At 44.2% G+C, this 17712-nt stretch overlaps 1 protein-coding gene across 1 annotated transcript in view; it reads right to left on the reverse strand.

The window, feature by feature from the left end:
- Nucleotides 1–17712, reverse strand: part of LOC124795848 (probable 3',5'-cyclic phosphodiesterase pde-5) — a 762693-nt gene that overhangs the window by 232928 nt on the left and 512053 nt on the right. The window contains exon 5 of the mRNA XM_047259933.1: nucleotides 10933–11129. Within this exon, the coding sequence (XP_047115889.1) occupies nucleotides 10933–11129 (197 nt within the window). The remainder of the gene's footprint in view (nucleotides 1–10932; nucleotides 11130–17712) is intronic.

The raw sequence follows: 17712 nt of genomic DNA on the forward strand, positions 1-17712 counted from the left end.
GATGACTGTTTGTATCAGCAAGACTATGGACCTTGTCCTAAAGCAGTATCTGTGACGCAATGGTCTGTGGACAATAACATTTCTGAAACGGAGTGGCCTGTGCAGAGTCCTGACCTGAGTCCAAAGGAATACCTTTGGGATGAATTGTAATGTCGACTTTACTCGACCCCACCGTCTGACATCACTACTTTTTCTAGTGTCGGCTTTTGACGATGAATGGCCTGCGATTCCTTCACAGACTTTCAGATACCTCACTGAAAGTGTCCTCAGCAGGGGTCAATCCGTCGTAAAGGCAAATGGTGGGCACAGTCCCTAATTAATTTCCATTAATAGGTGTCCTGATGCTTTTGACCAAATAATGTGTGTGAGAATCTCGTGAAATTTGGGAAGTATGGGAGAGTTACTGGCAGAATAAAGCTATAAGGGCGGCTGGTGAGTAGTGACTGGATAGCTCAAGAGCGAAGATGAGGGAGGGGTGGTGGCAGTGTTTGCAGTTGTAGTGGTGCTGGTGAACACATCTGCCCAACTTGTCTTGAAATCTTGTTGGGGCATACATACTATTCTATTTAAAAAATAGTGAGTAATATGAGTACATAATACCCTGACAGAAAAGCTCTTAACACCGAAAACTAATTAATGTAGAGTAATCAAATTTCGAGAATACATTTGTCTTGATAATATATTTAAGTGATTAACGTTGAAAGACGACAGATTAATGTAAGCGTGAGATGCGCCATTGCAAATTTGAAATGCTGGTACGTGAATATCTGGTCCAACCTCCAGAATGATGAATGCAAATATGCAAACGTGTATGCATTGTTTTTACAGTTGCCGCATGTCCGTTTGCTGCAAGGAGTTCTACGACGGTTATCGGCCTATAAATAAAATGTCGTGTGACTAGGACCTCCCGTTGGGTAGACCGTTCGCTGGGTGCAAGTCTTTCGATTTGATGCCACTTCGGCGACATGCCCGTCGATGGGAGTGAAATGATGATGATTTTTCTTTTGCATTTTGTTCGTTGTTGAACGTTTTGTTTGGTCGTTGCGGACGTCACATGACATCCGGTCAAATTCGTTTCGTTTATCCTTCCACTCAGTTTTTTTAATTACAGAGGCCAACCCGCTCTCTGACCGCACACGGTGAGCTACCGTGCTGGCACCACTTAGCTACCGGGGGTGGACTATCCGTCTATACAAGGACTGTTAATACTGGTTGTGGATGACGCTGGTCTTGTCGTCCGATGATGTCCCATATGCACTCGATTAAAGACGGATCTGGTGATCGAGCAGGTCAAGGCAACGTGTTGACACTCCTGTAGACTGTTGGGTTACAAAATCGCTATTTGGGCGAGCGTTGTCCTGTTGCAAAACACCACTGGCAATACTGTTCATGGATGGCAGTACAGCAGGTCAAATCACCAGATTGACGTATAAATTTGCTGCCAGGATTCTTGGGGTAACCACGAGAGTGCTGCTGGTGTGATACGAAGTCGTACCTCAGACCATAACTCCAGGTGTAGGCCCACAGTGTCTAACAGGCAGAAAAGTTGGTTGCAGACCCTCAACTGGCCTTCCCCCAACAAACACACGGCCATCACTGACACAGTGGCAGAACCACCTTTCATCGGAAAACACGACAGACTTTCATCCTGCCCTCCAATGAACTCTCGCTTCACATCACTAAAGTCGCAAATGGCGTGGTTTGGGGTCAGTGAAATGCACGCTACAGGCGTCTAGCTCGGAGGTGTCGTTGAAGTAACCGATTTGTAACAGTTCGTTGTGGCACTGTGATGCCAACTGCTGCTCAGATTGCTGTCCCCACGGTAGTGCCACATGGCCGTCTGGAGCCCGGTGTTCTTTTGAGCATACCCTCTCGTGACCACCGCTGCCAGAAACTATGTACAGTGGCTACGTTCCTGCCAAGTCTTTCTACATTATCAAGTAAGGAACATCGAGCTTCTCGTAGCCCTATTACTCGACCTCGTTCAAATTCAGTAAGATGTTGATAACAGGGTCACCACGTACAATCTCAAAGGTAACTAACGCTCACAACCGTTACGGCGTCTGACGCGAATTCTGAATAGACATCATCTTTGAAATGTAATAACACAGTCACTAACTTTTATGTCGCACATCTCCTTCTTGGTGTTGCGATTTTTTTCCGTCGGTGTATGCCAAGCTCGTCCATGTTATTTTAGCAATATTCTCGTATTATAAAAATGAATAAACCTAAGCAACTGAAGAATTATCGTGAAATGAAGTTAATGATTTTTGTATTACAAATTACTCATGCCAATTACGTTGAAGAATAGCGCATCTCCTGCAAATGTAGTTTACTTCAACAGTGCCAAATTTAAATCCAAAGAATATGGCGCACAACAGCGATGTTAATAACAGCGATACGCTATTTCTTTAATGAAATACTCATTTGTTTCGTTCATTTGCACTGTATTTTTGAATCGCAACATAAAAATGTTCCAAAGGATAATAACTCTGGCAACAGCTCCGGGCGCAGATTGACACGATGAACAAAACTTGTGATTATCACAGCAGTATTTCACAGAGCTCTTACTCGCTCCATTGTGCAGTGCTTCACGCTCTGACATTAAGCGACTGCAGTAGGGCGGAGCAAATGACAAACCGCCCGTGCGTGCGAAAGTTTGAAAGCTGTACTTTCGGAAGATCGTAACTGCGTACTGTCAGAATTATGGCCAAAGTTTTCGCGAGGGGCCGTCTGTGGGGCTGACATCGTCTAAGTGTGCTTTTTTCTCTTAAAATAAGAGGGCAAGCTGGTGACGTTTCCTAGTTAGAATGTTCATAATCCTTTCTGTAAAGTTCCAATAGTCATTGTTTCGTGACTACCGACTCCTTAGGCTGCTGTAAAACGGTATGCCGTTGATGTTTTCGGCAATGATCTGAGACGTTACGCACCATCTGACTTCGTGAGACTCAGGTTCTTGACGCTACCAAGCAGTGCCAGTGTCTAAGCTCGCGGGCCGAAAGTTTTTCACTTGGGGTTTCGTCCTAATTTCCGGATAATGCGCCACAAAATCGAATAAACTCAATGAAGGCACCCTTTTGAGATTCCTCTTCTGTTTCCGCCGGTTGTACAGTTGGTTTAAGACATAGATCTCTCCGAACTTGTCACTCCGCGTAGCCATTTTTCCGGTTCTAATTGAACCGCTGATCTATCGGGATAGTGACTATATCCTTTTACTTTGAACGCTTAATGTAGAAAACTATGTAATATTATTATAGATGTACGATAAATTTAGCCTAAAGATCGATATACAATGACCTATCAGAGAGTAACATCCGCGAATTCTGCGAAACGTGGGGTTTTCAGTTATTGTAATTTGATACATGCACCTAATCTTATTCATGACATTATTCATGAGGCAATGTCTGTGTCTGGTCACTGGGGATGGCGTTCTCCTTCTTGACATATTGCGCCCAGCGTCACTGATGGTGGCAGCTGTGTGTGTGTGTGTGTGTGTGTGTGTGTGTGTGTGTGTGTGAGACACGTGGGTTTTCGAAAGCCGCTTGTCAGGCACCATACGTGGGAATAATTAGATTCCACCACAGGGCAGCGTGTTCAGGAGAGCTGAATTTCCGCGCTAATTAATCACATTTGTGTCGTCTATCGCGTTTAATGATCACTAACCATGAAACCAGATGTGGCGTGATTATGGGCGAAATACTGTAAGTGAATAGCGGTATAAATACTATCAGTGTTCTTGTATCTCAGTGAAGCATTTTAGATTTACTGATAAATGTTTCATTCTATTCTAATTTATCTTGGCTCATATTTGGCTGTTAAATCAGCAGACCATGCAAACATATCTTACTCAACTGAAGTTATGACAATTTTTGTTCGAGCCTGTCCTGGGATGAAGTATAGTTAAATTGGTATCGCTTAAATGTAACATGAAAGAATAAGTCCGTCATGGCATTTTTATTAGACGGGCCTTGCACCTAAGACCAGACATGAATAATTTGCTTCTTCCTCTGTCACATTTTTATATTTGCATTTGTCCCACGACGAATCAAGCATTTAGAACGAAAATTTTATATTATCTTGAAGACTGCCTGGTGAACAGTGTAATGCTTGAACCGACCCACCCACCATCACGCCGATTCTGTGTAGGATAGAGTCTCCCTATATTTCAGTCAACCTCCTGTGATAACTCAAGCTGTATGTGCGACTATATTGTAGGAAAGAAAATAAACTAAGTGTGTGTGCCGATTTGTTACTGCGGACGAGCAACGTGTCTCCCACTGTATTGCAGGAACGAAACAGCAACTAATGAAGATTACTTAAGTTGTGGCCATGTAAAAGAAAAATTGATATTGTGATCAGGACAACACAGATTCCTACAGAGGTATGAAGCACGAATTATTGGTACACCATCGCCTGCTCCCCCTCCCCCATCGTTCCCCACGCCCAAGCCGTTAGATTAGGCGCCCTACGAATTCTGGTTACTTCCACATGTGAGATATTTGCTGCTGGAAACCTGTCCTAAACCACTGAGGAGGTCATGGTAACTATAAATGGATATTCTACCGATCTTTCTGAATCGGACTGCATTTTTGGAAGAAACTAGTAAGAAAAATGTTGGACCAAATATTCTGAATTAAGAAAGTCGCAAGGCTCTGTTCACTGTCAGACCCCTAGGGGCACGTTCAGCGGCCTAATGGGAAATAGTTCAAAAATGGCTCTTAGCACTATGGTACTTAACATCGGAGGTCGTCAGTCCCCTAGAACTTAGAACTACTTAAACCTAACTAACCTGAGGACATCACACACATCCATGCCCGAGGCAGGATTCGAACCTGCGACCGTAGCAGTCGCGCGGTTTCGGACTGAAGCGTCTAGAGTCGCTCGGCCACCGCCGCCGGCGGGAAATAGATCGTTTTCACGTAGTGCATGAGCGTCGTGTCCCAAGTGTATGTTTTGCGTACTGTAAGGGCAGTGTCTAGTTTGTGTTGTATCATGAGACAATTGAGAGGACGAACTCGACGCCGGTATTCTACTCGACAAGACAAAACAAACTGAAGTGCTCAGAAGTCATGGTCAAATGTTAATATAATTTCCCACACGTACACACCACAGGCGGGTACGTAAATGATTAGAGTTGCAATTCTCTACGACACGTTGGACGGTCACCAGAGTGTATTATTGCGGTTCGTGTTAGGTGATGTTACAAGGCCTGATGGGGTATATGAGAGACGTGAACAACATCAGATGCGTAGGTTTTCGTTACCCCCGAAACGCAGACGTTTGCTTTGTAGTGGTGCTGTTATCGGGAAGCATCAATTGCTGGTGAATGGCGTCACGTTGTGTTCAGCGATGAATCGCGGTTCTGCATAATCCCGGATGACCATAGTCGGCAAATTGGGCGGCGACGCCGGCCGCTGTGGGCGAGCGGTTCTAGGCGCTTCAGTCTGGAACCGCGCGACCGCTACGGTCGCAGGTTCGAATCCTGCCTCGGGCATGGATGTATGTGATGTCCATAGGTTAGTTAGGTTTAAGTAGTTCTAAGTTCTAGGGGACTGATGACCTCAGATGTAGAGTCCCATAGTGCTCAGAGCCATTTGAACCATTTTTGGGCGGCGACCAGGGGAGAGGTCTCATTCTTAAAACGTTTCGGAGAGGCACAGCGGTATTATTCTTGGCGTCATGGTCTGGGAAGCTAAAGGATTTGACTTCAAGCCACAGTTGCTAGGGAACTCGGCACAACGATACATCATGGACATCCTGCATCCTCACGTGTTACGTCTCATGTGGCAGTACTGTGGTTCCATTTTCTCAACTGGATGACGTTCGTCAACACACAGGACGAGTCTCAATGGACTGTGTGCGTGATGCTGAAATATCCCCATGGTCAGTAAGAGCCCCATATCTGTCCCAGGCAAAAGATGTTTGAGATCAGCTCAGACGTCAGGTTCATCCCAGTGACAGTATCCAGCATACCGAGGATCAGTTACAACAGTTGTGGGCTAGACTGCCTCAGTGGAGGGTACAACTGCCTTATGGCACCCGTCCTAATCGAATCAGTACATGCATCCATGGTAGATGGGGTGCAACGTCATGCTGATAGGTGCGAAGTTGTTTGTAAATTTAACACGATATTGTAACTGCTGAAGTAATATGAAATACCCTCTCAACCTGTGAAGTTTCATCTCTTTTCTCCCTCCCCTCCATCTTCTGAATGCTTCACTTTTTTTTCGTGTAGTGTAGTTTACTCCTCTATAATAGCAGGAAGGGGATGGCCGACTCCATCCGTCCCATTGTGATTACTGTGAACAGTGTCGCAAGCCTTCTTATCACGAGGCACCATGAGAAGGATTAGAAGTCAGTCCAGGAGACTGACGCAAAGTCTGGCGATCACGAACTTTACTCCAACACCTCTCCTCTCCTTGCCGGCCAAATAGTGATGCTAGTAATTTCTTCCACCAGCAGGACTCGAACCTTCTATCTCCGTGTCGAGCTCCACGGCACAGGAGTGCGTTAGCGATCTCAGCTACGGAGTTGGATACAGCGTAGGAATATTAGCTTATTAAGACCTATAAAACAGACCCAGAATGTTTTCGTTGACATTGCATTTCTATGCAATAAGCTCTAATTATTCTTTTGACTAAAACAAAATGAAACATGCAATTTTGTCGAAGACTGACATTCTAAGCCCGTGGCTGTGTACTAAATATACATTGACTCTTACAGAGAAGATAACAGCAACCGGCCACTTTTTATAGTGCTATTTACTTATTTATAAAGCGCCATTATTGGTTTCGAGCCGACAGGTTCATCATCAGACGGCTTGTTCACATTGAGATAGCATTTTACTTCAGCTTTCAGTTTTTGTTCTCCCAAATGATGAATTCGTAGGGCACCACCATCCCAAGAGAATTTCATCATTTGCGAGAACAAATAGTGAAAGCTAATGTCAAATGTAACTTAACGAGAACAAGCCGTCTGATGATGAACCTGTCAGTTCGAAACCGGTTACGGCGCTATGTAAGTAAATGAATAGCATTATAAAAATTGGTTGGTTGCTGTTATCTTCTTTGTAAGTCAACCTATACAATGTATCGTGTCTTACCGCGAATGAGCAGGTTATTGCTGGTATGTTATTCAATAGTCAGTAATATAATACCTTCTAGGGAATAATCTTTGAGTATACCGTACAAGGTAGTTTTCGGTTACACAATTTGGTCACACAATTAAAGTAGCATCTCTATAAATGAACGATATTTAACAATCATTTAAAAATAGTACTGTCTCTGCCTCGCAGACTGAACATCTCTGCAAATTTTTTTTTATCTTAGGCCGCCATGAAAGCAATGTTAAATGATGAAGCATTTCTATTAACACTTACAAATGTTCTACATAAACTCGTAATGATTTTCCATAACTTTATAATCTGTTTCTTTCCACAGCTAATACCATTGCGGCAACCGCTTATTTGGTTACAGCATTATGCGTTGCTTTATTAGAGAAAGCTCAGTTCCGAGACATTTTTGCCAAAGCCTCTGCAGTTAAAATCTAGTATTGTATCAGTCTGAGTCTCGATGTATGAACAGCTTTATCTGGTTTTGATCCTGAGAAACGTGATGTCGCACAAGAATGTCGAGAGAATTACTGAAGTTAGTATTTCAGGATGATGAAACCGTCCATGGTACTTTGAAGTACAGTCTCTCTGGAATTCGAATGGCGCAGAGTGCTAAGTGGTGCACATCCCATTGAGCGACGGACAGTGACAAATAGTCGAGTAGGAAAAGAGCAAAGCGCGGTTTTAATCTGATGCGGCTGAACACGATCGAACAGAATAATTTCTCTCCCGAATGATACGTTCTCCATTTACCAGATTACAAAAGGATTCTCTGCTGAAAAAGGAGGAAAGAAACAGAGAGAGAGAGAGAAAAATGAGAGAGAAGGCGGGGATGAGGGAAGCGGGTAGAGGGGAGAGCGGATGGGGGTAAGAACGGAAGCATGCAGGGGATGGTGGTTCGTAGAGCAAGGTTGAGTGGTGATAAAGATGCGTAGGAGGAGAGAGACAACTAACGATAAGAGACGATTCACAGCAGCTGACTTGTTTGATTTAAATCTGTTTTGTAGCGGAAATATCGTGGTTTTATATAATTCGGCTGGAATAACAAAATAAAATGTATGTTCAGAGGTTGTCAGCACGTGTGAAGCATTTGTGCTGTAGTGCTATATGGATAATATTTTTTTGGTAGGACATTAAAAGATGCAGGCTCTACTAAAGGGTGTATCTACGCTAATCTTGTACGTCTCTAGAGTACTGCTTCGTAGTACGGAATCCTTACCAGATAGGATTGATGGAGGACATCGAAAAGGTTGAAAGAAGGTCAGGTCGTTTTGTAACATCGCGAAATATTTGAGAGAGTGTCACAGATATAACACCCGAGTTGGGGTGACAGTCAATAAAACAAATGCGTTTTCATTGTGGCGAGATCTTTTCACGAAATTTAAATCACCAAGTTTCTCTTCCAAATGCGAAAATATTTTTCTGACAGCCACCTACGTAAGGAGAAATGATCATTGTACTAAAATATGTGAAATTAGTGCTCTCAGGATAAGATTTAGGCGTTCGTTTTTCCCGCGCACTTTTCGATGGTGGAGCGGTAGAGAAGTAGTCTCAAGGTGGTTTAATGAACCTACTACCAGGCACATAAGTGTGAACTGCGGAGAAATCATGTAGATGTAGGTGCAGGAACTTCGACTGGCGACTACGGTTTAGCCACCAGCCACGCAGCAGTGCATTGAGAGCTGCCACACTGCAAGGTTGCCAGTAACTCAACTGCGGAAGATGATACCCCAGCATCGCTACGATACCAGGTGGCGGTAAGTTCGATGTTTGCAGCGGTGTTATCGTCTATACTGTCTCTCTTCCGTGAGTCACTTGCAGTCCACAAGCTTTGCCGGTATTCTTCCGCCGGAGGGCTCTATAGAACGTCGCCGCCCGTTCTCCGGCAGTCGACATCGGGAATTCACAGTTCATGGTTATCTAGGCTTAACGTCGAGAGCGACGCGGTCCATCAAATAGAGTTCCATTCGCCGAGCGTGCAGTACACTCCGGGCTTTATGCCGGCCACCATACGAGTCTACGGCCTCGTATACTGCGTCCGAAGCGCCGAGTCGTCGAGAATGTCTCGACCACGTACATCATGGTACTTCATAGGACAGCCCAGTGACTTCGCTGGCATAAATGATACAACTCGTACTTGCTAAGAGACTGTTACTGTGTACTGTATCATAAATTTTATCTGGACTGTCTTTTAATTGTGTTGCTTCTGAAGATGCTTTATGTTGAACTTGCTTGGTGCGTTGTGTTAATAAAGTTCCATTGCTCTATGGCTGCATGAATACATCCATTCACTAATAGTGCACACAGCCCATGACAGGGGTTAAAAGTAGATGTAAATAAAAAAGAACCGTCTGAATGCGAGCAAAGCAGTAGTGAACACAGAATGAGAAACATTTACAGACAGTAAGCGTACCCACATTATTATGAAATGTAAGTTGGCAGGAGAGAGTATTGGATCTTACTTTCTTTTGTGACAATAAGTTATACAACTCTTTGGGAAAAGTACTAAATATTGGCGTAGCAAGTAAACTCAAAAAAAGGGCAGCAACATAAGTTCCCTGAAAATTTATAATGAAGTTACAAATCACAAGCCAGTTCCATGGTTGAAAAGTATATAAAGAAAACTTTAGAATATTCAGTATCTTTCGTTTGGGCATTTCGTCCAACTGTCATTAAATTACGCACGTCCTGAATAAAATTCAAAAACAATTAGGGCTTGAAGTAGTCCGAATTGGAAATATTCCAGCATATTCCTGTTCTGTTCAGCAGAATGTACGTTCAGTCTCCTAGTACTCGTAGAAAGTCCCCCTCCGTTGACACAACACTGTGACAGTGAGCTCTACGAGCACAGTGGGAACTTGCAGGCCTGCTGCACCAGATGTGTCAGCGGCTCTTGTCCCACTGCACCTCGTGCGGACCTTTAGTGGTTACGAGTGTTTGACAAGCCGGCGACTAGCTTAAGAGCGAATCTGAAGGCTGGGATGACCAGTTCTGGACGTTACAAATCAACCAGTAACCACTAAACTGCAACACCTCCAGAAGACACTGGAAAAGTAGCTTCGTCCCAGCAGAAACCAACTTCGTATATAATTAAAGTCGCAATTGTCTAACTGAATTAAAATGGGCGATCAAAGAGTTTCCACTTGGCGGTGTTGGTATAGCGTATATGCAACGTAGCCTGAGTCTGATGTGAGTATATAAGCACCGACATGTAGGCAAGAAATTCGTGTGACATTCGTGTCTTTCCGACATGCGTGCTGGAATGCGGAAACTTGAACTATGGTGATGTTTTTAACAAATGCGTCCAAAGAGGACCGACGTGCTGTTATTTTTTTCTTGGCGGCAGGAAAAACACCGGTAGACATCGGAGAATGTGTGTGGGGCAGCATGTCTGCAGAAAACCACCTTTGTGAAATAGCGCGCCAAGGGTTGCTGCTGCTCCATAATACACATCTCAAATGCAGCTCAAATGCAGTTACGACAACTTAAGTGGGAGACACTGGATCACACACCCGACAGTGCTGATCTCTCCATACTGTTATCATGCCTTTGAGTTCTTAAAAAAGGCCTTGAAGGGTTGACGATATCTGTCGGACGAAGATACGCGGGAGGCAGTTACAGACTTCTTCAAGCAGTAGGCCATGGTATTTTACCAAATGGATATCTTCAGACTGATGCGTCAACGGAATGACTGCCTGACTGTCATACCGATTCTAGACTGTAAGGCCTTCGAACGGAAACTCTTTGATCGCCTCTTACTACAAGGCTCTGCTCGTAGTGGGCAGATATCAGGGCATTATAAGCTGGAATTGTGTGCAGACCTGTCGTCCTGTCCCAGGTAGAGGCCCAGCAGGTCAGGGTCGCCGCGGTCTGCCAGGTAGAGGCGGTAGCCGTCGGCGCCCACGGCGGAGCAGATGCAGCCGGCCAACTCCCACAGCACGTGGCCCTTGGTGGGCCGCTGCTGCAGCGACCGCGTCAGCTCCTGCAGCATCTGCCGCTTGTCCGCGTGCACGCAGAACTGCAAACAGCAGTCAGTCAACTCTCCTGTGTAGTAAGCCAGCACAAGATCAGATCTTAAATTTTACAACTTAGGGCTATACTCCACCAATTCTGCTACAGTGGAGTCTACAAGGTCCAGTTACAGAAACGTGACCACAGCCTATGTAGGACGTCAACTGCAATAACTACTTACAGACGGAAAGTGACAGCGCTAGCAGTGAAGGACATATATAATGTGTGGTCGGACGCGGAAAACAGTGTAGTCTTTGTCGTGACGCGTAAACGGAGCGATTTGTCTGTAGAGTACACTGAGGGACGACAAAAGTCATGGGATACCTCGTAATAGCGTGCGGGATATTCTTTTGTCCGGCGTAGTGCAGCAACTCGACGTGATATGGACTCAACAACCCGCAAATATACTAAGCCCTGCTGCCTCTATAACCGTCCATAACTGCGGAAATATTGCTGGTGCAAGATTTTGTGCACGAACTGACCTCTCGATCATGTCCCATAATTGTTCGACAGGATTAATATCAGGCGATCTGGCTGCCAATTCATTCGTTGGACTGTCCAGAATTTTCTTCAAACCAATTGCAAACAATTGTGGCCCAGTGACACAGCGCATTGTCATCGAAGAAATTCACCATTGTTTGGGGACATGAAGTCCATCAATGGCTGCAAATGGTATCCAATTAACCGAACATCCAGAGAACCCAGTACATTCCATTCAAACACAGCTCACACCGTTATATAGCCACCACTAGCTTTGCACAGTGCCTTGTTGACAACTTGGGTACATGGCTTCGTACCGAGCGAGGTGGCGCAGTGGTTAGACACTGGACTCGCATTCGGGAGGACGACGGTTCAATCCCGCGTCCGGCCATCCTGATTTAGGTTTTCCGTGATTTCCCTAAATCACTCCAGGCAAATGTCGGGATGGTTCCTCTGAAAGGGCACGGCCGACTTCCTTCCCCATCCTTCCCTAATCCGATGAGACCGATGACCACGCTGTCTGGTCTCCTTCCCCAAACCAACCAACCATGGCTTCGTGGGATCTGCGCCACACTCAAACCCCTCCATCAGTTCTTAACAACTGAATCGGGACTCATCTGACTAGAAATCGGTTTTCCAGTCGCCTAGGATCCAACCGGTATGCTTACGAGGCTAGGAGAGGTGCTTTATGCGATATCGTGCTGTTAGTAAAAGCACTCGAGTCCGTCGTCTTCTTCCACAGCCCATTAATACCAAATTTCATTGCACTGTTCTAACGGGTAAGTTAGTCGTACGTACCACATTGATTTCTACGATTATTTCACGCAGTGTTGCTTTTCTGTTAGTACTGACAATCGTATGCAAATGCTGCTGCTCTCGGATGGTCAAGGCACGGCGTCGGCCACTGCATTGTCCATTATAAGAGGTAATGCCTGAGATTTAGTATTCCCGGAACACTCTTGACAATGTGAATCTCGGAATGTTGATTTCCGTAATGATTTACGAAATGTAATGTCCCATCCGTATGGCTCCAACTTCCCTCCCCCCTCCCCCCTCCTCCCCTCCTCTGCCTTCAACAAAGTCTGTTAATTTTCGTCGTGCTGCCGTAATCACGTCCGAAACATTTTCATATGAATCACGTGAATACAACCATCATCTGTATGCGTCCATATCGCTATCCCATGACTTTTGCCACCTCAAGTGAATACCTTGCATGCCAAACTGGCGCTACCCTAAACTGACGCCGAGACTACTGCGGTGCACCATGGCCCTCAGATGACAGGGTTCAACGATGGTTGCGGAGATGCGTACGGGCGAATAGACGTGCAACTGTTGAGCAACTGACCGCTCAGATGAAGAAAGGGGCAATTACCACTGTGTTCCCAGCGACCGTTCAGCGATCGTTGCTGTGCATGGGCCTCAGCAGCAGGTGCTTCGTTAACACACCCATACTGACTGCTGTTCATAGGCGACGAAGGCTCGAATTTGCACTCCAGTGCCGCAACTGGAAGTCCGCCGAGGGGCGGCAGTTTATCTTTTTTTAGTGAGACGTTTCATGCGCTATTGGAGAGATCGCCGTTGGCGTGTACGGCGTAAAACGTCCCAAAGCAAAAATCTTGCAACACTATTTGATAGAATCCAAGCTGGAGGAGGGAGTGTTATAATCCAGGGAATGTCTTCGTGACATTCCCTGGGTGATCTCGCCATCCTGTAAGGCGCAACATATCAACGTAAGTATGCACCTGTCCTTGGGAACCACGTCCACCCCAACATGCAGTTTGTTTTTCCTCGCCACGATGGCATCTACCAGCAGGACAATCCAATGTATCACACAGCTAGCAGCGTACGTGCGTGTTTCGGAGAGCACCAGTACGAGTTTACCGTAACTCCGTGGCCACCACGATGTCCGGACGTAAACCTAATCGAGATTCTGTGGGACCACTTCGATTGGGCTGTTCTCGCCATGGATCCTCAACCGAGAACGCAGAACGCCACGCCACTGGATGCGGCATGGCTCTCCATCCCTGTCGATATCTTCCAGGATCTCACTCATTTTATTCCTGCTCCTCTCGGAGCGATCCACGCTGAAAAATGTGGTTAATCATGCTATTACCAGGAGGCCACATTAATGTGTCTGGACAGTGTATTATTTATGTATACCAGATGAACGCTATAGCTTATTTGATATATTGTGTACGACAGTTTAAACACAGCTCACAAAAATTTAATTAACATCCTGTAACACGGATAGTAACTTTGATAGTGGTCTCAGTTTGGCGAGGAATTTTTTCATTTATGCCAATGCAGCTGAATGCTGTTTTAACGTAGACCTACTAAATTGTGATTATGTTGAAACTTACGTTTCAACCAACTCTGCACATTGTCTCAATCATTTACTGTGTGATTAAGGTCGGGTGATTTAGCGGGCCAGTCGACGTGCGACAATGTACGTGACCATTCTGCCCTCTGAACAGAGCTGTTGTCATCTTGAAAGACGGGAGTGTCCACACCATACTGTAAAATAAAGCGCAATACTTGGTCGACCTGAATCGTGAAATAAATGCGCATCTGAATGAGTGGACCCAAGTCATGGTACGAAGAACACCCCCAAACCAAAGCGTATCAGAACCATATCTGACCGAACTGCACCCTCCACGCAGTAAGAGATAAACGTCACGTGGGCTGTTCGTTACTCGCCGCCTTGCGTGATTTGAAAAGAGCCAAAGCGTGACTCGTTGGGCCACAGTACACATCTCCACTTAATTACTGTCCAGTTGCTTTTTTGACTGGCCCATTTACGACTAAGAGCTTTACGTGCCGCTGTGAACAAATGGCCTTTTATGAGGTGCTCGACATCAAATGTCTATTCAACGCAGTTCCCTTCGTACTTTTCACCAGGAAACTGGTTGAGATAGACATGCATTCGTTGAGAGTAGCAATTTCTGTTGTGTTTGAAGCTGAGTTTCGCTTATTATACGTGACTCCCGTCTCCGGTTCCCTTGGGATAGAATGATTTTACGACTTCTGTTCTTGCGCCATGTTCTATGGCTGTGGGTAGTGCACCGTATCTTGCAGAGGCAATGAACAATCTACACTAATAAATAAAAAAAACGGCAGCTTCACTGGCACGTACATACATGGTACCTGCTTTCTTCCGCTCTGTCGTGTCTTCACTTCGACCCATAATACTGAGCTGATTGCAGACAACCGTCAGGTACATACGTACCACTTCACTGACACGACTTACGTCAAGAGTGAAGGGTCATATGGTCACCCGGTTCCACTTCTACACTTTGTACAATGCTGCAAAGCAAGATTGTGCTCTTTTTACGAGGCTGGCTCCTAGTTTGTTCAGTGGGATAAGTTAATCACTACGGCAATGAAGATGATGAGTGTGAGCATATGTTTTGATACTACTACATCCTGGCCTGACTCAGGGGACCAAACCACATCGTAGCACTAGGTAGTGGTACCGTATTACCCGAATGTGAACTGCTAGCAATACCTTCACCACGGACCACGGGGTGAGCGTGCTAGAAGAGGCTGCTACAGTGTAATGTCGTGGAACACATTGCTGAAATCAAGGACATGTTGAGAGCAGCGAAATGCTTTCTGTATGTAACGCTTTTCGGTGTCAATGTTCCTATAGGTTGCGACTGATACTCATCTTTGGATACTACATTTCCAGTGCTTTGTATACTGAACACAGGCCAAAATTCGACAGGACCCTGCTGATACTGTTTAGAGTACCGGTAGCAGTTAATTGAGCGGCGTGTATTGATAAGCGCATTTTCATACCGCATACTGGTAAAATTTGTTTTCCTTTATCGTCGGGCTGTACGTTAACAATGAATTTATGGTTCAGTCGATTGTGAACAGAGCATCACGCTCAGTCGTTGTTAGAGTGTTAGGACAACCAACACCAAAGAAACAAGATAAGTAATTACATTGTTCTGCATTAAATTTAACATGCGACCGCTATGAGTCCTCTCCATTTGCTGCCTAGTTCTGTTTAGTTAACAGTATGTCAGAACTTTAACCCTTAAATAAGAATTATACTTTTGAATATTCCTTCAGCTTATTCAGCAACGACTGAAACAGCTGAAATAGAGCAGTCAATGAGATGAAAACTATGGGCATATAATAAGGTGAAAATTCCTTTTTGTGATGATTTAACAAGCTTGACATAAACGTCTCCCACTATTTTCAAAAATACATGTTACTTACTGTCACTGATTACGGGTAAGTATTGTTATTATTTCATTTTCCTTTATTGCTACAGTTGTAGATTTGAGTTTAAAAATGTTTGGTGCACACTGGACAAATAATTGACGTCTCGAGACTAGTCAGATTCCTGGCACGAGAGATAGTGTCGTATATGATAATTTCAAGAAAGCATGTCAGTTCCGACCAAGTGGAATTGTCCGTCATATTACTGCCTTGACTGATCTGGTGGACGATTTAGTCAATGTATAATTCGAAGCAAAGGTATTTATCGTTTTGTATTACAGTACAGATACCTGCGGAAATATTTTTCATATGTTGGTTCATTAATTTAAAGACGAAAGCAACGTGACAATTGGCAGCTTGGCAGAAAGATGGCATCGACAACAAAGAAACTCAGTTTTTATTATGGCAGTACGTAAGTGAAATACAACTTCGAGAAGATGAAGAATTCTGTTCATGTGATTTTTTAAAGCAGTATGTGATACGTTCAAATGGATAAACAGCAATTACTTGTTTTGAATACGTTATCGCTAAAGTGTATTCACCGAAATTTTGTGAAATTTTGGAGGGAAATTGCTTCTTTTTTTCAATAGTTAAGAAAGGGTAGTAGAATACAAGCGTGCTATACACCTGCAGAAGTTATTCCACTTGAGAAATTTCGCACAACAACAACGTCAGAGGAAAACACAGAATTAGAGTCCAAAATAAAATAAAACAATCCTACAATTAAAGTGCTGTCTAACTGTGGATGCCGTACATATTAGATCAATCAGTACGGTACATACTATTATACGAGGAAGTGACTATATCATAAATCTTTAAACGAAATGCGTGTCGCCATAGTTTCTGGCTACTAACATATTCAAATACTAGTTCTTTAATAATGATTGGTCTAGTGCAAGCATAATTTTAACATCTGCTGCGCCGATTTACTAGTGTTACCGTCGATGAGATGTATGTCCACCACTTCACACCAAAAACAAAACGTAACGAAGTCGCTGGTAGGAAGTGGCTTTGCACTATGATTTTATCTGGAATGTTGTTGCTGCGGTTTTGTTGGTTGCAAAAGGGGTTGTCCTAAGTGTTTAAAAACTATAAAAAGTAGATGGTGAATTTTTGTTCATATTACGACGAAAGTTGTGCAAAAGTAGGTGATACGCAGATATTAATTCAATGGAAAGGAAAAATATCTTTCGTCAGGGTACTGCATTAGTCCACAAACGGTTCTTGGCATGCAGAAACTGAGGTGTCCAAAGGAATAACTGTTGGAGCAGCTGGCCTATTTACTTGATATGGGACCATTTAACTTCAATTTTGACTTCCATCTGTTCTAACATCTAAAGAAATGTGTTGGAGGAAGACTTTGAAGTTTACTGAGGAAGGAGCGACAAATTTTGTCGACGCGCGTCCGTCCCTGGCTGGAGAGCGAGTACGTGTGTGTGTGTGTGTGTGTGTGTGTGTGTGTGTGTGTCCCTCAAGGAGCTCCGCGACGCCAACAACTTTACATTTCGTCCGCAGGTCGTTTAGAAGGCGCATTGAGCTGTGAATTCAGACAACAGAAACTCGTTGCATGTTGCACTCGCCTTAAAACTCCGAACGCTTTAGTTCCGTACTTAGAATTGATGGATATTTTATTTAATTTGGTTTATAAACAGTTGGTTTTCATATACCAGATATAAGATAGAAAAAATATTCTGTTTATCAATGTTATTACTCTCTTTAAAATACTAAACCATGTCTATGTAGCTTCTTACGTTTACCTATTGAAATAAATATTCCTTTCACATATAATTTTGTAATTTACACCAGCAAAGCACGTTATGTGAAACACCCTGCATATTTAATGCCCTGTTTCAGTCACAAGAAATAGTACAGTATATCAT

This window comes from Schistocerca piceifrons, chromosome 1 (genome assembly GCF_021461385.2).
Source record: "Schistocerca piceifrons isolate TAMUIC-IGC-003096 chromosome 1, iqSchPice1.1, whole genome shotgun sequence".
Lineage (NCBI taxonomy): Eukaryota > Metazoa > Arthropoda > Insecta > Orthoptera > Acrididae > Schistocerca > Schistocerca piceifrons.